This window comes from Bombus flavifrons, chromosome 1 (genome assembly GCF_040668555.2).
Source record: "Bombus flavifrons isolate JBK064 chromosome 1, iyBomFlav1_principal, whole genome shotgun sequence".
Taxonomy (NCBI): domain Eukaryota; kingdom Metazoa; phylum Arthropoda; class Insecta; order Hymenoptera; family Apidae; genus Bombus; species Bombus flavifrons.
The window spans coordinates 19,821,621-19,847,342 of NC_138442.1; the positions used below are offsets into that span (position 1 = coordinate 19,821,621).

General features: G+C 33.9%; 2 protein-coding genes and 1 long non-coding RNA gene across 6 annotated transcripts in view; 1 reads left to right on the forward strand and 2 right to left on the reverse strand.

Moving 5' to 3' along the window:
• The window catches only part of LOC138184913 (uncharacterized), a 325,808-nt gene that overhangs the window by 213,398 nt on the left and 86,688 nt on the right, over positions 1-25,722 (forward strand). Inside the window, exon 6 of one of the 2 annotated variants that reach the window (XR_011174489.1) lies at positions 4,542-4,709. The exons of the other annotated variant lie outside the window; for it this stretch is intronic. This is a non-coding gene — a long non-coding RNA (uncharacterized LOC138184913). Of the gene's footprint in view, positions 1-4,541; positions 4,710-25,722 lie in introns of those variants that run through there. 2 annotated transcript variants of the gene reach the window in all.
• Positions 1-25,722, reverse strand: part of GluRIB (Glutamate receptor IB) — a 346,208-nt gene that overhangs the window by 67,636 nt on the left and 252,850 nt on the right. The window lies entirely within an intron of this gene.
• Positions 9,160-25,151, reverse strand: LOC138183280 (facilitated trehalose transporter Tret1). The gene is made up of 5 exons (XM_069119998.1): positions 24,713-25,151; positions 13,346-13,522; positions 12,863-13,231; positions 10,772-11,574; positions 9,160-9,378 (listed from the first exon to the last, which is right to left on the reverse strand). Exons 2-5 carry the CDS (start codon positions 13,386-13,388, stop codon positions 9,229-9,231), a joined length of 1,365 nt encoding a protein of 454 aa, XP_068976099.1. The 5' UTR covers positions 13,389-13,522; positions 24,713-25,151; the 3' UTR covers positions 9,160-9,228.

The window sequence follows — 25,722 nt, forward strand, 5'->3', positions numbered from 1 at the left end:
CTGGCAGACACGAGGCAGAAGAGCGTGAGACGCTCTTGCAAGATTTTGTTTGATCTTCCGCAGTGAATAATTCGCCATCAACGTGTTTCCCTTGTCGTGAGCAACGCTTTGTCGCTCGGGTTTTCTGTGCTTTTTATTTCCGCGGGATTTATCGGGCCGCGTGTGAAACGATCGCGTCCACTGAAACCGCGACCGACGCGACAGCTTGGTATAAAGGATGAAAAAGCGATCGTGTTGAGCATTTTGTCGGTTAACAGCATTCGATACTTGCGAATCAATCACACTTGTATGTTTCCCAATAATTTATCCAATTTATTATTACAATTTACTATTAAAAATAATACGTTTTAGTCGACGAGAAAAAGGAAGGATATCAATGTCACGATCTCCTGTTTTCTCGTAGATATTTTATACAAATAAAACTTTTTACTCGTCGTCTTATCCTGTATGATTTTCTACTTTTACCTGTAATTTTAAATAATATGTAACATGGTAAAGTGTAAAAAATGAAAAGTACGTTGTACAACTCAATTTTGATAACTGCAATAAAACTTTGAGAATTTTAATTCACGTCACTACGACATGGTCGTAACGATAAAGAGCACATATAGGAGCATACGAGAAAATGTTAAACTCAAAATTCATTAAAATCTACATTCCTCATTTTTCCCGCGAGCTCTTTTATATAATATTAATTAAAATTCTTTGGATCGACATTTTTGAAATATACAGGGTGTTTCATTTTTATCTCGGTATCAGAATGTTTTATGATTAAAATTATGACAAAGTTATGACAAAAATATCAGTATCATAAATGATTGGATTTTTGTTCGAATTCGTAAATAAACGTATTTTAATACACAATCTGAACATATTTTTGGAAAGGTAATTGTTACAAATATTAATCATAAAGAGTTACGCGAAACGTGTTGAAAAATGTAATTTAAAACAACGAGACACAAAATGCCGCTTTATTGGTTATTTACCGAATCAATAAAAATATTGTTTCAATAAATTAAATAAAAATAGTAAATATCATTTCAAGTACTCAGTTGTCAGAACAGTGTATAGTATAAATATTATACATCAAACAATATTGATACTTGCGAAATATGGTACTCTTGAATATCAATTTCAATCTGTGATAAGGATATACTTATTTACATTGCATTTCCTTTAGCATGTAAGGAATTTTTTTTCCATCTTTACATTTATTAGATTACCCAATAAATAATAAAATTTAAAACCTTTAAAAGCTTAAAATGGATAAAATATCTTAAAAGTAAGAAGAAAATAATAACTACTAAACTGCGAATGTTTATACATTTGGAAGTGTAAAAACGCGCATAATATACATATAATACGCGAAAATATACGAAACATTCAGAGTAAAATACCTGCTATAATATTTAATGATTAAACAAATTTTTGTTTAAGATCCACTTTTTTTTACAATCATAGAAATACAAATTCTGTATAATTATGCGCAGTTTAACAGTTACAAGCATAACCTGTAGCGATAATGAATTAAGCGTGTAAATCATTTAACAGCCAATACGTAACATTCGCTTGAATATGATATATTTTACTGCAAATACGATTCCCATCGTTTCGAATGGATGCAATTTTCTTTCGACATACGTGACAAATTCGCGAAGCCAGTGTGCCACTATGGCAGCCGAAGTTCAGCGGTGTGGATCATTTAAACTTCTCCAGGACAATTTCGGCGATAATGAAGAACGATCGTAGTGATGAATCAACCGCAATTACCGGCTTACGCTCGACACGCTGAAATGGATGGGATCGCGCGATCTGTTTACACGTCCAGACGACTAAAGAAGAGGAATTCGTCGATGAATTATTTTCTACCTTGCTGGATTATAATATTCGATCATCACTTTGACGATATTAAGGAAAAATGTGTACAATTAATTACGTAAAACGATGCATTAGAATATTGCGTTTAAGGTCTTAGAATTCTCGTTTTATCGTTTAATCTCATTTAACTATGTAGGAATAAAAATATGATATATGATATATGGGAGATTACTGAATATTTTTAATTTTCCAATTTTTTAATTTCTTCTTTTTTTCTTTTTTTTTTAGAGAATAATTTTTTGTATCGTCAAAGCTTCTTGCATTTCTTATATCGAGTATACTATGTTACTTCAATATATTACTTAAATAGTAATAATTTTACATGACACTTGAGATGTGAAATTTATGCTACTACAATATATTTAATGATTCAGCTTTTCTCAGGCTGCGCTGTTTGAAAAGATTGGTTATTTTTACACAATCTCGGAAAAGTAAAAAGGTATTGTGATTTTTCGTAATAGGATCATTGTTCATGTATTTTTCACAATGTAGCTGATTGATTAACAAGAACTTTTAGGAGGAATTATTTAATCACAACTTTTATTATTTTAACATCGGGTTAAAAGCATCTGCGATATTCGCGGGTTCGCCAACTTTTACAATATAATGGCTTTGTAAACTGGATCCCTTTTATCAGAGGAAATAAATTTCCGAACGCTTTTGTTCTCGACCGACCAGTTTTTATTATCTCTTTTTAATAAACACGAAATGCGTTTTTCATTGAACACGAAATCGTGTGCAGATACCAACAATCGATTTCAAACTGTATACCACAGATTTCCAGCGCTAACATGCCTCTTTAGGTCTCTCGAATTGCATTATTTTTCCTCTTTCCATTCGTTTTCTCTTCCCTTGTCCGTTTCACTCTGGATATTTACGAAAGCGGTAGAAAACAAAAATATACGGGTTTCCCTGGTATATTTATCTTCATTTATAGTACGATTAACCTACAACTTGTTTCCACCAATTTACGCGAAATTTTGTACACAATTGTTCGTCTGGAGCTGAAGCTAGTAGATTTCTTAATTTTATCGTACGGATACACGATTAGTATTGAATTTCATTAAGAAACAAATTATTTCCCCTCATAAGTTTATTTATCATAAGGAAATTGCTTAGATAAATATATATTCTATGAACAAGTAAATTAAAAAGAAATCTTTGTAACATCGTTGCACTTTTTATTTTAAAATTTAAATACCTTAAAAAGCAAATAATTAACTATAAAATATCTAACTTTTGAGTTTTATGGATTAGAAAATTATTTAATAAAGGGCAAATAAAGGGCAAATCGTGCGTAATGGTTAATCTATATAGAATAATTTTGTAGACTTTTCCTCTGTTTTCTACATAATACATCGAGTATGTACGATTTATCAATTTTACGAAATTGGGTTTGGTTATCAGTATATCTGGTTCAGGCTGGGCCATTTGTGTTTCATGTACTGCGCAAAATCGTCGACAAAGTCCTATTCCTCCTCTGTAAATTCCAGACGTCAAGACTACTTCTACTTCGTCTGACATGATACGGTCACTCTGCATGCGGCTGAGAGACATTGCCTGACATAGCGCGGTCACTTTCTACTGATTTCGCGGAGTGCCACCGATCATTGACATATTCTACTTTTTGTCCCGTTTTATATTATATCGTTGACTTCTTCTACTTATTATCCCACTTTATATCATAAAATTAATCATACGCTACAAGAAATATTAATCTTTATTTCCTCTCGCCGAACTAATTCATGTTTTACAATATTCGCGTTTCATATTGATAGCGCAATATCAATTATGCCGATGTTTCGTTCGCTTTAAAGACAGAATTGTCGCCAGATGTTGATATATTCTACTTATTATTCCACTTCCTATTATATCGTGGCGATCTTCTACTCATTATTCCACGTTAGAACTATATCATCGACATGACCTATTTATTACTCCACTTTATATCATTAAAAAAAATATATATTAAATCAAAAAATATTCACAAAACATCTTCATTCTCCCATGAGGAGTGAATTGGTATCTTACGTTCGTATTGATAGCATACTGTCAATTATATCAGTGTTGCTTAATGGCCCTTTTTCTTTTTTTGAAGCCAGAATTGTTTGCCAGGGAATGGTCGAAATTGCCGATTAGTCGATTCAAGTCTGTTCCTCCTGTGGACAAGTGGTTGCTATTATCAGGATTGCAACCGTTGCATTAGGTAAGAGATCCAACCTGTACACATTCTCATCGGGATAATGCACTGCTAAGTGGATGCTCCGTACGTGTTGCGATTTGTACCCTATCAATCTTGATCCCGTGAGCTCGCGCGCACCTACGTTAACCGACACACGTATTCGAAACACGTGTGAGGTCGATTCACGAGCACAGAAACGCATTAGCACTTGCATACGTAACACATGCCACGACAAACGCATAACGGCTATATAGGTACATATAAGTGTTCAGGAATACGTAAGACGTACACGCATGATATGTACGTATACATATCTGTACACATATGAGCACAGAAGGATGAGTTTCATATACAACTCGGTGTAGAGTAACGCTTTAGCAACGTGTACATGGTAAATCGCACATAGCGAACCAGCATTGCTGGTCTAGCACCATAAGTGCTTGTGTTTCTCTGTTTGAAATGATTTGGTACTCTGTTGCAGTGACTTCTGCATAAGTGGACTTGCCAGAAATTGACAGTTTCAGGAAATGGTCAACCATATGTTTATCGAACGTTATGTTGTAAAATTCGCTGTTACGATTGTGATTATCCGGAAGAAGCACACGTGTTAGACTGTCGCGTGTAAATTTAGGTTAAATAGTAAAACTATGAAAATATTCCGTGAATATTTCTGTCGTTGAAAAAAAAAATGGTAAACTTAGTTAAATATTAACTCAGTTTCCACGTATTTTACGGTTTAACGTTTCTTGTAGTTGTTGACGTAAAAATACATTGTTTCTTTCGTATCAATTTATTCGTACATGATTTAGTAACTCACGTCATAATTTACGTGTCAATATTTCACGAACTATCGAATTTATACGTGACAAATTAATGACCATAAGAGCGATTTGTCAATAAACATGATGAGACAACGAATGATTGATACACACTATTCTTGTATTTATTTCAAAACAATGTATTTTCGCGTTCTACTGTTTGTATTTGTCTTTTTTCTTTTTATAGGAGTCTATAGAATGGATGTCCCCTGTTACTTCTCATTATTGATAATAATAATAGTAGTAATAATAATAATGTTTATATGTATAACATCTTCCATTAACGTTATAACGTATGATGCGATGTTTGATTAAGTAATTTGAATATGACTCTGATTCTTTCTCAAGTTCCTGTTACTTCTGTAGCCTGACGTGAAATATATCATGCGTGTTATCTGTAATGTTTGTTACACGATGAATTGTGCAAGGTAAATTTTTCAGCGAATAATTTAATAAACGTTAGAGGATAAATGATAGATGATAGAAGATGAAGAATAATAATAATTCCAGATACAAGAAATCCATTTGAATGTAATAATCCTTGATATTTTCTCTGTAAAATACTTACCAGAAGACACTATCGATCTATTAAAACTTAAATTAAGTTATTTCAGAGTTTAGACTGCATATTGTAAAGCGAAGTGCATTGTTTCAATTGTTATTTATACCTATATTTTGAATTTCCTTTCACTGACGGTTATTTGTGTTTCATCGCACGGTATATTTGAATATTTTCGAGGCTCAGATTGCCTGCACCGAAGCTGCGACCCATCGTTTGCACTGAAGTTTGCAAAAACCAGGATACCGTAGCGATCCTTTGTTATCGCGTTAGATGAAGGACGTGGAAAAGCGATGATCGAGGAAGTGTGGACTTTGATTGCGAGAAATATCGTGTGGTGTGATGGAATTTTGGAGAACTAGCTGGCCAATGCCAGGAACGCTGCGAGTAACACGAAAGCGGAATTTTTGTGGTGAAAGGAGTGGAATTTCACGCGAAATTTTAATAAACTTGCTTTGTATCGTTTTTTTCACACTTTTCCAGATCGAAGTTCCTTTGTTACATTATTGAAATAAAAGAGAATAATATTATTATAAGAATAATAATATTATAAGATTAACGTTTCTGTATATTTGTATTTTTAGATATTTGAAAACTAATTTTTTCATCATTGGAGATATTGAATTAATTGAAAATAAACGAAGAAACAATGTTTAACAGTTAGATGTCTATTATTGCATTATAAAAGTATTGTATTATAGAAGAATACCTAAGATTAGGCAAAAGAACAACTGTTGTTAAAAAGAATTATCGTGTTACAAAATTTAAATTGTTATGTATCTGTATTTTTTTCGATTTTTGAAGAGATTGTATTAGTGTAGAATAAACGAAAGAATAGTTTTTGGTTTTTAAACATTTACTACTACACTATGATATTATAAAATTGACAACAAATTTGACTTTTCACATATTTGAGAAAATAATAAAAAAGAATGATGCTTCGATTGTTATACGTCTACTATGACATTATGAAACTATTATTATTATATTATAGAATTAGTATCGTTCTATATTTTTATTTGTAAATATTTAAAGACGAATATTTTTCAATTATGAAAGACATCGAAATATTTAAACAGCACGGAACAGTGTTATGGTTATCACGAATTTACATATAATTACTTATAATTACGCATAATTTCTTTGATCCCGGTTTCACGTTTCCGTGAAAATATTTGCTCTATTACGATGTGCAGTAACTTTCGAGATAAAATAAACAGGAAGCCGGTAATTTTCACCGGAGGAGTAATGCGTAGATTTTAATATCCGCTACAGTAATTTCAGTTTTGTACGAATCGCTGCATAGTTTCGACCAAGTGAGAACCGAAACGATTTTATTTACATCTGCAAACTGTATTTGTTTGCACTCTGCTTAAGCGTCGTGCACCAGGTCTCGCGTAAACGCGACAAAATAAAAAAATTTTGGTTGAACAGAATATCGCCTTGTATACTCGTTCACTTGTTCTTCCTTTTGCTCGTTCCGATGTCTGTTTCGATTTCACGCTGTTTCGAATAATTATCGTTCCGACGACTACAACAATAACTCAACTTTTATTTTAAAGGACGTAACTTTTTTCTTCGAATAAATTGTATAAAAAAAATACGAGAGAAACCATAAGATGTAATAAAATATTAGTAAATACTGATACAAAGGTGCAACTAGAAATCTTCGCAGCACTCGATCAAGCATCTCGAGCGAATTTTCTACAAAAAAAGAAAAAAGGAGATCTGCATTCCATGCAAACACATTTCGCGTACCAATATAACCCGCAAACCCTTTCAGGCGCAACTAAATTCACAACTGCGGCAACTTGAAGAACGTTTCTAAACTACGGCCAATTCCGTGGTCGCTCGCCATTCAACGAAACGTTCTACGATACTTTGACAACGCGCTGGAATTGTCCGAGCTGGTCTAATTGTAAGCCAACAGGCGAAGCCCGGAATGAAAACAAAAGGGGGACAGAAAAGGATGAAAAAGAACTACAAAATGAAAAAAACAAAAGAGAGGGGAAAAAAGGCAAAAAGATTGTCAAAGTTCGCTAAACCGGTGGTAAAGTGTGTACACTGACCCGGGAAAATTTCGTATGACGCGGCGAACGCAAACAAATCCTCTGCGGCCCACTCTAAATAAACACGGAACGAGAAAGCTTGCTGCACCGCGTTTCGAGCACAGTTCGGTTACGCGGCACGCGCGTTTTTTAAACGGAAACTCAAATAGTTTAGCCAGGAGAGGAAAGAGAAAGAGGGAAACGTGCGAGAACGCCTCGGCGTCCGTGATATCGCTGCTTAACGATTCTCTTTGCAGATAGCGAACTTCGCGATCAAACAAGTCCCACGGTCCTCTTCTAAGCTTTCCCGCCCCACCCCCCACCCCCAACCTCTGACGCAGTTTCGAGTGTAATTCGTCGAAATTACAGTTTGCCCTCTCCGTCGTGCCTGATTCCGGGGGAATCAAGAGCACGTCGGTATTGATCACCGTCCACCCCTTCATCCTTTTTTTCCTCCCTTCGTCTTCGTTTTTCACCTTCCGCCTCTCGCGAATTTCCATGATCACGTTCACCACGCTGTTTACGTAATCGGTTTGCATTCTATGCGTTCTTCGTCATACTTTTGGACCACGCTAGGTATTTAATGTATAGCGGGTTGTTTGGATTTTTGGGATTTTTTGGTCGGTCGAATTTTTGGCTTGCACGGGTTTTATGGGATTATATAGCTGTCGCGATTAGAAATTTTAAAATGTAGATTTCAATAGGAATAACGCGTTGTTTCAGTGCTGTAGTTAGGATTGTCAAAGGATTAAGCGATACTTAATTAACTTCTAAAGGGATTCTTTCTATTCCCATAAATTAAGAGAAAGACTAAGAATGTTGGAAATAGTAAAACGAAGTTTAAGAATATTAACTTGTACGATGACGTTACACGTAATAAATACTTGAAAATTTATGTAGTTGAATAGAACAGTTGATAGTGTGTTACTTTATCTTGAAGAAGTTAGTTGCAATGTATATACATACATACACATATGCATATACACAATTCTTATTGGATATAATTGGCAGTGAGAAGCCACAAATTATATATAGCAATTATGGAATAACGCTGTTTTTAAATATTTAATAGCAAAGATTTCATGTTGAGAAAATAAATTAATAGAAATGTAGAATTTTCATGAATGAAGATTGGAATGGTGCTTATTAAAACAATTATTAATTGTATTGAAGAGTATCAGAAAGTACATTCGATATAATCAATATATCCAATATATAATTTATCCATAATATATAAAATATGCAATATACAATGTTAATATATCCAATGTAATAAATATGAGGATCTAATGGAATAAATTTCGTTTATTTATAGCGAAACTTGCTTCTGTAGTGAATTAGACTTATAGTTGGATATCATGCGGGAAGATTTTAATTAGCAGAAAACTAGCTCCCTAATCCAACAATACGTTGCCATTGCATGTTAATTCACAAGTTTCAAAGACGAGATTATTATACATCGAACATTGTTGAAACTCTGATTAAAGTTAGAACATCTTCAGATGAACTAATAATGTCCTTTAAATATTCAAATCTCGACCCGATTTAATATTAGACTTTTCATGTTACAGGGAAACTCTAACATCTATTCTACGTTATATCGTATATACGTATATCAATCTCATAGTTCAACAAAGTAACGCTATAAAGTAAGGAAAACGAAGTATCCGCTACTTTTATTTAAGAGTGTCACATATCCTTTATTAAATAATTTACAACGCTGAATCGAGTCAATAAAAATTGTCAATATTTTCTTCGTAATTCTATTTGTATTTCCTCCAAGGTCTTCCCTTCGGTCTCTGGCACGTATCGATAAATTAGTAACCATATAAGTAAAGTAATCACAGCGAACACCAATATTGGCATGTACGTTCCGTACGATTCTTGAAGCACCTACGAATAAGGCGAAATAATTATTCGAGTTTGCACGAGTCTATTACATGCACGTAAGTTATGCGGATACACGACGATGATCTTCTCTGGTATGCAATAACGAAGGAAGAAAAAGACGTTAGAAAAATATTTTATAAATTCTTCGTCGTTTTTGCGTTCCATCGATGCGTTACGAAACGCGTGTTTTTAGACTATGGAATTACAGTTCGTTACAGAAATATCATTCACGTGTTTCATATTTGTACTAGGTACGTATAAGCATTCACGTACTTGACACATATTTTCTTTTGAAAAAAATTATATCATTACTGCAATATAAAGTGATAAATATATATTAATGATAGATTTATAATTAATGAAATAATTTTTACGTACAATATATTCAATATATAACGTAGTCGAATATTTCTATGACCAACAACGGTATCTCTCGCTCGATAAACGTTTCAATTTTGCTATTGTGTCTGAAACACCGAAAGTGTAAAAGCCGATTACTATTCGGAACAAATAGCTAGTGATATGGGATTTTTCCCAATTACATATCTCGGGAACCTCGGGAAAATAAAACTAAACGAGGATAATATTTAGTTTACATTCAAGTTCCTGCCATACGCTAATAAAAAGAACCGGTGAAATAAAAATAAAGAAGCTGGCTAATGTTTCGTTTGCATATAAATTTACATTCCACGGTGATAAAAAGACGCTTCTACCGCGAAAATAGAGATAAAAATAAAAATGGAAGGACAATATTTAATCTACACCAATATCTTCTTCCATTCGTAACTAACAAAGATATTCTCGTCCTATTTGCAGAAAAAAAAAAAAGAAAAATGAGAATTGCAAAACAATCGCAAAATAAAAACGTTTCTATCCTATTGTAAAAAAGGAGAGAAGAATGATATTTGATATGTACAATTATACAGTGTATCTCGTCGAAATTGAATATCTACGTTACTTCTTCAATTATCGAAGATAGGAAAAAGTAATCAGTTTCAAGAACTGAATTTGATATTGTACAATACAAAAAATAGACGTTGATATGTAAAAAATATTAATAATCTTAAAATAGCTATTTTTTGATCGTTAACAAATATATTTTAAAATCGTGTAAACCTTCTAATCATTTCTTCCTCTCGCTTCTTTTTTCCTTAATTTAAACGTTTCGTTTATACGTGAAATCCTATACTCCGTTAATCAATAAGAAAAAGCATTCCGGCTTTATTTCCAAGAAAACATTCAATTGAAGTGAAACGCCATCATGTTCGATTAATACCGAACAATTTTATTCTCAAGGCAACCCAAAGTCTTTACTCAAATCGAATCAAAAATCCATCACCTGATCGCCGTTTCGATGATTAAGTAACGATGATTACCATATCTCTCAAATACCTACCTGATAGAATTTTACCATGGTAGTGGTAGCGACGGCGTAATAGACTGAGCAGAATATGGCGGCGGGTACCTTCACGTCTATGTGAAAGATCTCGCCTACGTAGGCCAGCGGGATCGGGTTCAGCGCGAGTCCGTACCCAAGCACATAAATCACAAGGAACACGCTGGGTATCCATCGTAGCTTGGAGACGTCGTGGTCGCTCGTCAGGAGCCCGAAGAAGATTCCCATCATCGTCAAGGACACCACACAGATGGGCGTCGAGATCAGCAACAGCAATCTCTTGCCGGCCATCCTCACCAGCAACACGCACACGCTTCCAGCTAATACAATTGCACATCCAGTGATCACGATGCTAATGTTCGTTGCGACCTCGAAGCCAGCTTCCTCGAATATGAACGATTGATAAGCGAGCAAAGGAGCCGCCCCCGTTAACGTCAACGCGCTCATGACAATCACAGCGATACGAAAAGCACGACGATTCTCACGCCTAGTGAACATCTCCTGCAATGATCTTCCCAACGTTCTATCGGGGCCGTGATCTTCGGTCGCCACGATCCGTTTGATTTCTTCCAGTTCCTCCATCACGTCGTCCTTTCCTAGCGCCCATTTCAACGTCCTCTCCGCGGATATTAGTTTGTTCTTCTTCGTGAGGAACACGGAGCTTTCCGGTAACCAGACAAACGTCAAGAGGAATATTAAGGGTATCGAGACCGAGATCATGGACATCGTGAAACGAGACACCCATAAGCCGATCGCGTACGCTAGCATCATCCCCGTGTTTAGAAGCACAGCCATCAGAGTACCTGGACGACAAGTTTGCTTATCTTTTGGATCATCTAAGAGATCGGTTTATTTTATGGGATTCGGGCAGTGTTAAGGGATTTGGGAGATTAGTCGTGGTTACATTGTTGGCTTTAGGTTTAGATTTTAGGAACAGGAGTGATGGTTCTTTGAGAGGGAAAATTTTTGATTAATAGTATAAAAGATTGCTCTCTTTTTGGTTAACCGTACAATCAATGGTATAGGAATTCTGTACAAGCGATCATCGTGTAACGCGATGTTTGTACGGGTTCTATGAAATTCTCTTTCTTCGCTATTCTTGGAAACATTTAGCGTTATTGATAAGGTTAACGGGTAGTACAGAACCGAAAATAGAATTTTGTATTGTTAATAACAAATAAATACTCATCACGGAATACGTGTATATTATTACTATAGTAATGCTTGTGTAATAATATTTGTATAACACGGCCCTTAATAACGCGAGACCAATTAATCTTATTATTCGAAGTTTACCTATGCTAATATATTAAAGTTCTATGTAATCTTGAATACATTATACGTCGAAAAGAAGTTTTGAAATTTCATAACGATGTACCTAAACATCGAATCAAAGGGATAAGGAGTGAATTGAATGTGATAAAAATAAAAGTATATATCATAGAATATAGTCTATAATTTCATTGGAAATAATGTTAAGGAAGACGTAATTCACCGTAAAATATTTATGACGCACAGTTTAAATCTTTCGTTGAATATTACTGATAATGTTATTTGTTATATACTATTTTCTGTTGTAACTTTTTCATACCAATGGTAAATTGTTTTAACGTAACATCTTTAAAAGTCATACTTTTACTTATAATTGAATATCGAAATAACTTAATGAAAGAATAATCGTAGATAAGCAACAAAAGATAGAAAACAAAATAGGTTGCGAGATACATATGAAATGACCGATTTCAGAAATTTCTAAAGTTTTTCACAATTTAATAGTTGGATGTGTCATAACGTATCGTTTCAACGCTTGAAACCAGACGAATGCGATATAACAGGTGTTTGCAGGTTTATCATCAACCGTTTTATTATAATAAAAATTATAAAATAGAAGATTGAGCGTGTGCAAGTAATGGATCAACATTTTCTGTCATAAATATAGCAACGGCTAGCTTGAATTAAGATTGTACCATGATTCGTGTGATTTTCAATGAAATTATAGACGTCGAACATTTCAATAAAAATTCGACTATTACGTCTATGACGGTCTCATATTATATAAGTAAAAAATAAAAAAATAAAAATTAGTACTACCTAACGGTCCACGAGTCTTTTTGCTGCTAACTTCGCCCAAGTACATAGGCATCACAGCGTACGTTATCCCACATCCAATGCCAGCAAGTATTCTACCAAAGTAAAGCTGTGGAACAGTAGCTGCCAAACCGATTAAAATCCAGCTGGCAATCTTTGGTATCGTGGCGAACAGTAGCGTTCCTTTGCGACCGATTCTGTCCATCAAAAGAAACGGCACGATTGAGCCGAGACCAACTCCGACGTACATCAAATTCACTATCCAAACCACTTTGTCGCTGGATACTTTCAAAGGATCGTCCTGGTCGAATTTTGGTATAATAGGAGTGCTCCATCCTTCGTTCAATCCACTATCGATGATCAGAAGGTTGCCTATGCGACGATGAATAATTTGAAAATATTCAGCCGCTTCTTTTTTCAATCGATTCTCCTATTCAGGTCAATGATTTACGATGCTGGTTTGATTTTTGATCAAGTACTACTTACAAATGATTCCAATAAACATCTGTCGTAATATTCCACGCTCCATGGTTGTCACTGAGCCTTCAGATTTTATAGTCGGACGGTTTGAAAGTTGAAGAACGAGAGAATTATTGGAGTAGATACTCGTGTGTGAGTTGTGCAGTCTGTTTCATTGGTTTGCGAGGTAAATATGCTGTGGAACTTTTCGGATTAATTTTGTTAGGATAGAGATTAGTTAAAATCTTTGATTAAATAAATTTCTTTAAATCCGCGCTTAGAAATCGATATCGTAATAGTAAGTTATCAGTAAAAATTTCAAGCTTCTGAAAAACTATATTCGTTTCTATAGACTCCTGAATTATTATAATATTATTGTTACTATAAAAACTCTAGTAAAGAATTCAATATCTCTCTTATCGGGGAAATAATTAAATATTTGAGATATTTAGATAAGGAAATGGGTTTCATTATGATTCAAACAATGAGTGTAATTGGGGGCGGAAAGTGATCTCAAGCATTTCTAAGGGATTGATGATAGTTTCAGGACCAGAAGTCTTGTAGAAAAATATGTCCTTATAGAATCCCACTATGCCAGCAATTTTATGTGGAAAAGCAAGAGTAAGTGAGCATACTCGGTTAATCCATAGATAGAGAAAAATAGAGTCATTCGATTATTATATTAGTATTCCCAATATTATATTAGTTTTCAATTTTTTCAAACAGGACACAAAAAGATTTTAAATAATTAAGGTAACTGTAGCGATCGAACTTTAACAAGGTTAGTTTCAAAAAGATTACAAAAGCAATTACGCTTCAGATTCAAAGTTAAATTGATTCTCAAAAATTATTTTCATATTAAGTTTTTCGAATTTATGCTTGTGGAATATTCAGTGACATAGAAATTTGAGAATATTCAGCCCTAAAATCAAAACGATCGATATTATCTACTATTTCGATATCTTAACACTTTCACGCGGGTTGATCTCGATCGTTGGCGATTAGAATAGCGTACAATTTGCAACAAAATTATCGCAAGATGTCACAAAATAGACGCATGTCGAGATGTTAAAAAAATATCATAATATTTAAAGAAAAAGGAAATAGAATTCCGCAGAAAGATTAAGCTTTCACACAACAAATCATGTAGCGATCCAAATCGCATTGACGTGACAATGTTAAAATTTGTTGCCAAAAGATTTCTTTCCTTTCTATATTTTCTACAACTTCCGCCAATATTATTCAATTCGAAATCGTTTTCAAACGGTTGATCCGGCCAAGTTCTGTCATACGAGGAAATCTTGGTCCTCCGTGGAACGCGGTGAACAGTCGTAAACAGGTAGTACGTGTCGGAACAGCGCGGCGATTCCGGTTTAGCTTGGCGCAGAGATAACGGAAATAAAGCCAACTAAGATACTAACAGGATCCCGTGATACGTATCCCGTAGCCAGGGCTGCAATAAGGCCGCGCTTGCGAGCATGGAAACGGCTTTGCACGCTTGTCCTCCCCCGTTTCGAGCCAGTTGTTTTCGCTTTGTAACCTTCGATCCTCTGTTACGAGTCGACGCTTTATGGCCGACGTGCCATTAGGACACGGGAAACGCGGTTCTCACCCTAAATCCTTCACGACTCGAATTTATCACCGCTGCTGTTTATTTTCTCGGTTTACTTTTCATTTACCTACTTTTACCGTGTTAATTCAATTAATCATTATCGTCTCGATTCAATTAAGGAGGGACGTAATACGGACAAGAAGGGAACGAGAAAAATTACGTTCTTTCAGAGATATACATGGAAGAATAACGAGCTTAGAGCTTTGGCGTGATTAACGCAAAATAAGAATTTCTAAGTTTCAATATAATCGATCGTTTCGTATACTAACGATAATATCTACTGTAAAAATGAATCAATGCTTTTGTACAATACAATTTCGTACATCACAATTTTGTGAACGATAAGTGGTCGAAATAATACGAGAATTAATCTGTGAGGAAATGAGTCTCGCTGTAATAGACGCGATACGTACGATACAGTGTTGTGTTATTTAAAGATAAATTAAAGACTGTAAATAATATTTGCGAGCGATGAATATTCCAAATAGTGGAAGAAGTAATTTGTGAAACTTGTAAGGACGAAAGAAGTCACATTTTTTAAAAGAGTAAAAATTCTATCGACATAATATTGTCGAAACGAATGAAACTGTGAACAATAACAATAATAATAATAATCGAATGATGATGGTTTAGAAGAATTTTGAGACATCAAACATTTATCATGTCATGTCAACATTTAACATGTCAATATAGAAAGATTTATACATACTCTTGTTAACTCTAATCAAATATTATTTGTGTTCAAGTCTAATAATGATTCATATTTAAAACACTTAATCCACAGGATGTTGGATGATACGTAATAGTAGCAGCATTATCACAAACTGGAATAGTGCTCCACAGTGTTTAACGCGTTGACATTCGTCAGGATTTATGCTCATCTCGTCAATGTAACTTCGAAATAACTGTATTATGCGTTTACGACTTCAAATAACTTGATATAACTGCGTTATTTAATCTCATCTCGGAAGCCGTTATGCGACAAAAGCATGCAATAAAGACGAGCTTCTCTGTCAAGCTGATGTTCTTGCATACAACACGATCATTACGTGCCACGTGACTTTATACGACATTATCTTTACACACTGTGTCATCGACGATTATCGTCAAACCGATTATCGTTGTACGTACGAGTATGCACGTCGATAACTTATCACTTTTGTAAATGCGGTAAGATAATGAAAAATAAAATCGTACCGTCATATTGCAAACAGTTTTTATCGTGTAATTTTTTAATTTACCTCGACAGTTCGACCACAGTTGCATACAAAGTTCGCATAAAATTCACTTACGTCCGCACGCTAGGCGCGTTTTGAAACTCCGTTACGTCGTAGACTGGGGCTTTATGACCGACGTTATGGTACATCTGTTATCAAGGGATGAAAACTAAATGAGTTGAGTCGTTTAATACGTTCAGCGCCTACGGCGTAAATCCGAGTTGGCACGTACTTTTAGATTATGTGATTACGCGTATTACGTGTAACGCCGATTTAAACGTAAGATGTAAATCAAAAAGTTATAATAATTCATATTAGATATACAGGGTGGTTGGTAACTGGTGGTACAAGCGGAAAGGGGGTGATTCTACGCGAAAAAAGAAGTCGAAAATATAGAATAAAAATTTTTCGTTTGAGGCTTTGTTTTCGAGAAAATTGACTTTGAATTTTCGCTCGGTACACGTGCACTTTATCACGTCTCGTTATAACGGATCTCACTGTAGATCGTTGTCTCGATGGAAAAATGAAAAAAAATTTTATTCTATATTTTCGACTTCTTTTTTCGCGTAGAATCACCCCCTTTCCGCTTGTACCACCAGTTACCAACCACCCTATATATGTACAATTTTCGGATCTAGAAACAATTGTTGCGCATGAAATTTATTTCTTTTGTCTATTGATTTATTCCTAATGTCCTATTGATTTATTCAGACACTATAGTGTGTGGAATATTATTATTGTATCGTTGTATACATTTATTTCTAATAATTAACTAGTTTAATATATTTCAAAAATAATCAACACCATCGCTAACATTCACCCCTGTCGACGATCATTCCTATTGGTCAATAATACAATCATTTTATTATATTACATATTATCAACATTATCGTCGATTCCTCGTGTTTCAGGTGCTTTCAATATTCTGAATAATATTCTGAATTCATTTCGATATTGCATTTCAATTACTGGGCCGAAAAGGAGACTTTATTACGCGTTTGCTCGTACGTTCACAAACATTTTCTCCGATATAAATCTTGGATCTGTCCATTTGTCATTTCTTTTGCTTGATAACGCAGTCTCGTCGTTGTTTATTCTATTATTCCGTCTGTTATTATTATCACGTGAATTCTGTCCATTATCATTGTCGCACAATTAAATCATAATTGCGATAATTATGGCGCGCCGCCGCGTCCGAGCGTCGTTCACTTATCGGTAAATTTCCATGGTGAAGGGATTATTGTGCTTTCATCGTGTATGAAAGAACAATAATCTATTTATTTTTCAAAACATATTCTGGTTTTCAATAAACTTTTCCTCTCTTCTTCTTATTTATTTATTTGTATCTTTATTTTTAGTTACCAGACTGTGAATGCTTATACATTTACGTGAAATTTGGAGATATATAAATGCGTATAATATGCCAGAATGCGTAAAATATTGAAATGAAAGTTCCTATTGTAATATTTATCAGGTGAAACAAATTACTGGTGAGACTCCATATTTGTTCTTAATATTAATAAAAATATGAAGCTGCATAATAGCGCACAGTTTATTAATTACTACGAGTCGAAGAATTTTACAAAATCGTATCAACTTGGAACTGATAACTTAGACTTTTTATTTCGTTTCATTTTTAACGATTTCCGAGGATATGTGAAAATTCAGAGAATTATGATAAAAGACCGATATTTAATTGGACCTACGACGCGTTTCTTACTTACAGCTGAACAAAGGGCGCACGAAAAAGATATCTAGTTATGATAATAAGCGCATTGACGCGTCATCGTTACGCAATTTTTATAGAAAACGGATATAATTATACCGATTCGTAACACGGATAATGTATCTTCCTGTTGTTACATAATGGCAAACTGTTAGCAATGTGAGTTTGAGCAGATGATCTAGACGGTGTTTTCCAAGAATCTTGTTATAGTATCTATCCTTCGTTGTTACATAAACTGTAATAGAGTTTTCAAAATATGAAAATTTATTATTCCTAAATATTGTGTGTTTAATTTATTTCAGTAAGATTTATTATTAACTTTTTCTAAGAGAATTCTTTCCACCTTACGAATGTTCATATTCAGTAAATACAATCTATTCCTTCAGATTATTTACACATAGGTAATATGCATGTATATTTGTGGGAAAAATTCCGTCTTTACGATTTACGAACCTGTAATTAAAGCCTGCAATCATTTTCTTTAATCGAGATGCGTTTAAATTTGAATTCTTCTTCAAATAGGATAATCGAGCGTCTTTTATCATCGTAATTGCTATCGACATTGCTAATAGTGTATATTCATTTGTATGCATGTATAAAAAAGTTCCACGAGAATTGGTTTCTACTTTTGTTCGTATAACATAGGAATAATTAAATGCTCTGTCCGTCCTCTTTCTCTTTTCCAACTATTTACATACAGCGTTGGAAAGATATGAAGATATAAAAGAATCGATTGAACAGATATAAAGTATGTAGGAATACAAATTAATAGTAAAAAAGACATAAGTAAGAACAGGTAAACCAATATTATACAAATCACATTTTTGTACTTTGACTCTCACTCTATGTATAGTATAAATGTATAGAACATATATATTTATGTATATTTATATTACATTTACATAGTTACCTTTTCTCGAAACATTTGTTCAAACATCTATACGATACAATACTTGATACTAAAATAAGAGGAAGCGGATATACTCAGTTAACAGTTACAACAGTTGCAGTGTTGCAGATTAATCTCGATATTTTAGGAACGATTCGCATAAGCACAAATAATCCGCGTTTTATCCTCCGCATTTCACAAAATAACCTGTACCTTTTTTTCCTGCCAGCAGAAATCTCCGTCCCTCTTTCCCGCTAGAAAAATGCAATCCTGAAAGATTGTATTTTTCCGAGGAAGTTTCTACCGTCGTCGTAGCTCCTATATAATTTACGACGCTGTTTTTCCAACGGTGAATATTTAGCGTACGAAAGAAAATTCAGCGCAGACGAATGCACGAATTATTATCCAGAATTATCTGATGTTCTTCGCGCGTAGAGAAGTGTACGGCTGTCGATTAATAAATCGGGCAATCAAAGTTACTTCCGAGCCTCGGATGTATCTTGTGTTTTCGTTGTCGGTCCCGAGTAATTTTCATTCGCACGTTTCACCAACAAGGAACTCTCTCGAGTCTGGCTTCCCTTTCGCTTTTCATCGCCGTTGAAAACCATAAACCATAAACGTTGGAAATTCGATGCTCTAAGTCAATCGAGTCTCAACTATTTCGATCAGGCGTTTTGCGAATGAAACATATGCTTGTCTACATGACGAATAAAGTGTTTGAGAGTTCTTTCCGTATTTTACAATGTATAACACACTACTATGTATTGCATACCACAACATGTATGTTGGAATCGAAGGAAAACATCGACAATGGATACAACGTACGAAGTCTGTATTCGTATTTGTCTACCTTTAATTTAAGTTCTCTTATTGAACATTATTTTTGATTAATTTAAAAGATATGAATCCATTTCCAAAATTGCACCCTACATATATGTACGTTAAAATTGTTTTGTTCGTGTAATTACATAGATTTATCGCGTCCCTAGATTGTTAAAATGCATGTAGATGTATGAATTTCAATCATAATTTTTCAAAATATAACCAACAATTGTATCGATGACTATAATACACACTCAGATATTTTATTTGTTACTTTTAATTGATTAATACCATGTATATTGAGTATCTTGGATAGCTTTATGATTAGAAGAAGAAAATTTTCTGTGAAAGCTTGAGCAAACGAAATTTTGAAACCTTTTTTGTGTTTCTTTCTTAGCTTCATTATTAACAAATTTTATTGCATTCTACCACTAAATTGAAAGAACAATTGTGCATCAAGTGGACTAAAATCACGCGCACATCCATAAAGAATAAGTCAATGGTATATTTACGAAACGAAATTAAAGATTAAATTATATTATATTTTTCTAGAATTAAATTAATTTCTACATTATACTATTTTTAAAATCATATTAGGAATTTATCTTAATGAACATTTTCCTTTAAAGTTAACAAGCATTAGATGAATTATAGACGAAGTTATAAATGGAAAGAAATATTATTATTACAAGAGGAAAAATCTGATGTATCTACTAGTTTATGATATATACCTATTATGGTTACGAAATATGGTAAGAAACTTCGTCGACGATTTATTTAAAATATCATGTTCCATTTTCCGAACGTTCCAAGTAAATTGTTTTCACGTACATGAAACCTACGTGTATCTTGTTATGGTAGCAAACTTTCCGTTGAGTATGGTATGGATACATGGGGAAATTTGATACGGTATGCAAACCTTAAATTACCTTCGTTATTCGTTCATTCGTTACATGGATTTTCACGGAGTTCGTCGCGTGTAAAAGCGCGGTTCAATTCTGGAAAACATGATCACCGTGATATTTACGGCCATTCCTTTATTACCTGTATGGTGGATTATGTTACGAGAGATTCTCTTCTATGATATATTCAACGACCTTCAGCTCTTGTAATTTAATATCACTGATTTTACATAAATTTAATTAGAATAGATACAGAATTTTTCAAAGTATTGAATTTCGTAACGATTTAAAAATAAGATTGAAGGCATTTTGATCAAGATATGTATTCATAAAGGTAGTTCTAATAAAAAGAAAAGATAATTGAAGATTCTTAAAGTGAAAATTACTAAAGGAATAAAGAAGATGAGGTTTCTTTGGAACAGATGAATTTATTCAACAAGATAAATTCTAAGACAAGTTTAAAGGCATCTTAATTAAGAAATATACTTCTTCGAAGGTTATTTTTAATACAAAGAATGACAAAACGATGAGAAAGATACTATCGCTAATAATAATAATAATAACTAAAAGATCCCACCAAGTCTTTATCGCAAGGTTTAATAATCGAATTAAGTTACCAGAAAGGAACACGTTGTTTAACCTACATTACGCGAAAAAATGTGCAATGATTGATTGGAAAACCACAGAGAATTAACGACAAAGATGAAAGCAACGCGGTTACCGTTTCGCGGTGTTGTGACGAGTAATCACGAAATCGCAATTAGTTAAATGTAACCGGGATTCGCGGTTCCAATTACGTCACTGTGATCAGTGTAACGATAACTCGTCGATCGAGAGTGATCGCGACAAGTTGGATTTCGTCGATAACAAAAACGCTGATTCGCAACGGTATAAATAACGAAGTACGATTACCGATGATCCGATTGCTGACAACAATAGTCACTGTCTTTTATTCGACGTCGAAGTATCTATCATTCTATCTTGGTATTTCATTAGCTCCTTTTTACGGTTGTCGATTTCGTAAAATCACTCGACTTAAAACAATACATGAAACTCAATGATTTCGATAATGCGATAGTGTTCACGATTTCTGCATTGTCACGTAACACATTTGTATCCTCGTCGGTTGTTGAAATCTAATTTCATCGATAGGATAAATTACTTTTGTCGATAGTACGACGAGCAATAACGCTACACTGGTGTGCCATGTAAGTTAGTGCACAATTTTTCGAGTGTTTATTGTCCTCAACTTTTCACTATTCAAACATTTAATCATCAAATTTCTCTGCACACGGAATATATTTCGCTGATTCTTTACGTAAAAGTCTTTGTAGCATTTATTTCTTTGGATTTTATTATTCTTGAAAAATTAATTTCGAACAAAATCTTGCGTTGCACTATTATTTGTGCAATGTTTCGGACATTTCCCAGATCTATTTTCCTAGATTTATTTTATAGAAATAAACAAATGTTTTTTTTTTTTTTTGATTTTTGAAAAATATATAGAGGCAAGTGGGCATAATCGAACGCTTAGGTAACTTTGGATTGTAATAATAAAAAATCGAAAGGCGATAAAAGCATAGGGTTTCAATAGGAGCTTTAAGTAAGCCTTAGATTATTAAAGAAAGAAAATAAGATTTAGGAAAGTCTAGAAATATTCGCTTCGTTCAAGTGGTAGATTTAAAAAGTGCAAAATCTTTATTCCTATGAATTTAAAATTATTTATTTATGCAATATATGTCAATATATATATAAACGTATGTTTCAGTTTTATTATTTCACGAACAAAGATCACAAATAAATACGTCATCTTCTTACTCAGCGCCGGTGCAAGCCTCATGGGCCCACCCTTGACATTCCACGAATCGTGTCAATTTTCTGAGAAACTAGGACAGCAATTACAATTTTATTTCACGATCTACTAATTGCAAGAAAGAGTAATAAGTGCCAGGAAACATTTCTAATAAAAATGTTCCCTTTTGCCTCAGACGAGGGAACTTAATAAACATTTGATATTTACACTTCAACGTGATATAAAGAACCAGTGATATAAAACGTCGAAATACAACGCAAGGACTATAGAATTCAATGTTGTATTTATTGTTCTAAATTTTCAAAATACAAGCTTTAAAAGGTGGTAGAGAAACCAACAGAAAATCGAAATATCCACACCAAAAATTTCTCCAAGTCTGTCAGTCAAGAAATAACGTGAGCACTGGTCCATGGTCGATCACCAACTATTGTGAGGACGTTCAATCAGTTCATGTCACACGACAACAATTCGTTCGTATCTCTTATCTAAGAGAAACGTTGACGTTCAATTTTATTCATCTGCTCCGTTATACCTTATTTTCTCGTATAACGTATTTTATATTTAGCATATCGTATATTTAACTGCATTAGTTAGTCGATGTTTGTTACTCGAATCCTTTATATATCATTCCAATGAAAACACACATAGTCCAACTATTTCACTCGAAGCTTACGTTAAAGGTTAACTATTTTCTTGTGGAATGTTAGAAAATCATCAACAGCCATATTTAATGGCAAATTAGCGCAAGAGGCAACTGCGACATATGAATTCTTACGGTATTACCTATTTCGTCACTGTGCATATGTACAGGCAGTGACACATGGTGATAATTGCATGAAGTGTTAGTAAACCCGCATAGAGAAAAATTGTAACTAATTTTTATCACAGTTCCATTATGTATTTGAAAGTAAGTAATATCGACCTTGTTAAGTTTTCTAGCACAGAATAAGACTGAGAAAATCGAAGGTCTTTGTTCGTTAAGACAGTACCCAAGTGTTTATGGCTCAATGAATTACTTGATAACATTATCTGTCATTTATGCAATGGGTAAGCACGTGTACCGCTTAACTGAGCTTTTACGATTGTAACAACACTGGCGACCTTTGTGAACAGACTACTAGATCGATTTTATCCTTTTGAAGCTTCCGAATTCTTTTTGCTAAAAATGTTATTTGCTAGAAGCCCGATGATTAAAAATTCGAGTTTTATTTAATTGTATAAATTGTCTATCATAGAATCAAATAATATCATTAAAATTAACAAGCATTTGGTTAATAAAAAATAGACATTTTCAGACATTTACTGTTTATAATAAAAAAGGATTACGCGAAATTGGAAACAAAATATGACCTGTAGACATTCTTTTGATATCAAGAAAAACAAAGGATTCTGGTTAATCGGATAGTTGTTATCTTTAGAACACAGGAATTGAAAATAACAATACGTCGAATAGTTGTACTATTGTAAAGACTATGATTCATATAAGATTATGAAAGTGGTTAGTGAGATCAAGTTACAAGATATACAATATCGATAGTAACTGAGGGAAACCAGTGAAACAGGTTAAAGTCGTAATGAGAATTATCAAGATTCAAGGTCAAGTAGGATAAATGTTCCTTTGGATACTTTCCAATTACGTCTGCACGCAGAACACTTTTTCTGTATCCGTATTTTATAATACATTCAATATATGTACACTATAACGTTATCATCGTAATAAATAGTTTAATGAAATAGATATTTAATTACGGATCACCCTGTGGCGTGGTTGTGTAAACAGAGACTCTATATATGTACTTTCAGTATTATACATATATGGTCAAAGCAATAGCACACGCTTTTATTGAACCGAATCGTCAATTTTTTTAATATACTTTAATATACTAAAGTTTGTTCATGCAGAACATTTTTTGTTTATAAACTGTCTGACAACTTCCAATGAGACCATTCAACCCTGAACTTGGTTCGTTAGATTATCAATGATCACGACAATTTCGATTACATTGGAATTAGATCGAGTAATATTAATTTGTAGTTTATATTAAATGCAGCTTATACGAATTAATTTAAATTTGTAGTTTATACTATTATATTTAATTGTTATTATAATCGTAGTCTATATCGTTATATATATATATTGTAGACTATATCACGTGAAACGCAGAATACATATTACAGGATACGATAGAAATTAGAATTAAAATGAAGTATTCTAATATTAATGAATATAACACAAACTGTCGTGATTCGACTGTAATCCAACGATCTCAATTAAGTGAAGTCATTATATTGTACATACACTCTGTCTATTTGATACAACACTACGTAAACAAGACATCTCGCGGTTAATTACCACCGTTCTATTCATACGATATTTATAAACCGCATCGAAACGTTGTAGAAATCAAATTACCCTGTTAAAACGTGGTTAAATCCAAGGTCACTCGGGACACTTTTTCTTAGAAAGTCTGATGATTCCAAGCAAAGTATCTTCTCTTTTTCCATAAACTTCCTTTCACTTGAGATTCTGAAGTTTCGATCGCCGCGCACAATTTTTCTCAAAAAACTCAACCGTTTCTAATAAATACAAATGGAAAGAAAATTGAATAAAAAAAGAATTTTCTTCTTCACTTGTTGCCAGTCTTGCACCTTCTTGTTCCCAATGGCTCAATGATTTCTTCCGTCAAAAAGGTGGAAGCACGCGATCGACACGCGCGCGGATCTCGGGAAGCGATCGAACGCCGTCGACGCGAGTCAGCGTCGATCTCATTCTCGAAGACGACGAAGGAGGAAACTGAACTCGACAACGATACGTAGACGCCTAGACACGTAAAACTCACGGCTCGATTTTGTTCCAATCCCACTCTCGTCCGCTTTTATAAACAGTGACGACACGCTTCAACGCGGCTAATTATTTTCCTGTTCTTTCCCACAACATAAACGTAAAAGGCATACTTAGACTTGACATTTTGGATATGCGTCGCGGCTAATTAATAGAGAAGATTGAAATGCGAGGATTGTTTTCGTCTGTCTCGTTTCTTGCAACGTATCGCTTTTCATAATACGTTTTTCATTAACTTGACGAAACAATAACATACTCTATTTACGTTGATACGTTTGTGATTTCTCCTGTTTCGATTATGTTTTTAACGTTACGCTTTGTTTCGGTGTTTCGTATCTGAAATTTCCTGCCCTGAAGAAATAAACTGGAATATTCGCGAAACGTCGGAATGAAAAGTGATCGAAATCCGGAAAAACACGAATACGTCATCTGACAGACATCGAGAAAGTTTAAAATGTAAAATTTGTTTAATCGTAATGTTGGCTTTACACGACAATAATTAAAATTTATTTAATTATAACGTTGCGTTTACGTGTGTTATTGTATTACTTGATCCTTAATGGGTTAAAGAATCGTCTTTT

What these genes read in the sequence shown, in the direction of transcription:
- LOC138183280 (XM_069119998.1), bottom strand. Translation starts at nt 13,388, where the DNA reads ATGGAGCGTGGAATATTACGACAGATGTTTATTGGAATCATTT. An exon ending in GATGTTTATTGGAATCATTT is followed by an intron (nt 13,232 to 13,345) that starts GTAAGTAGTACT and finishes ATCGTCGCATAG; the next exon opens with GCAACCTTCTGATCATCGAT. An exon ending in AAAGACTCGTGGACCGTTAG is followed by an intron (nt 11,575 to 12,862) that starts GTAGTACTAATT and finishes CTTGTCGTCCAG; the next exon opens with GTACTCTGATGGCTGTGCTT.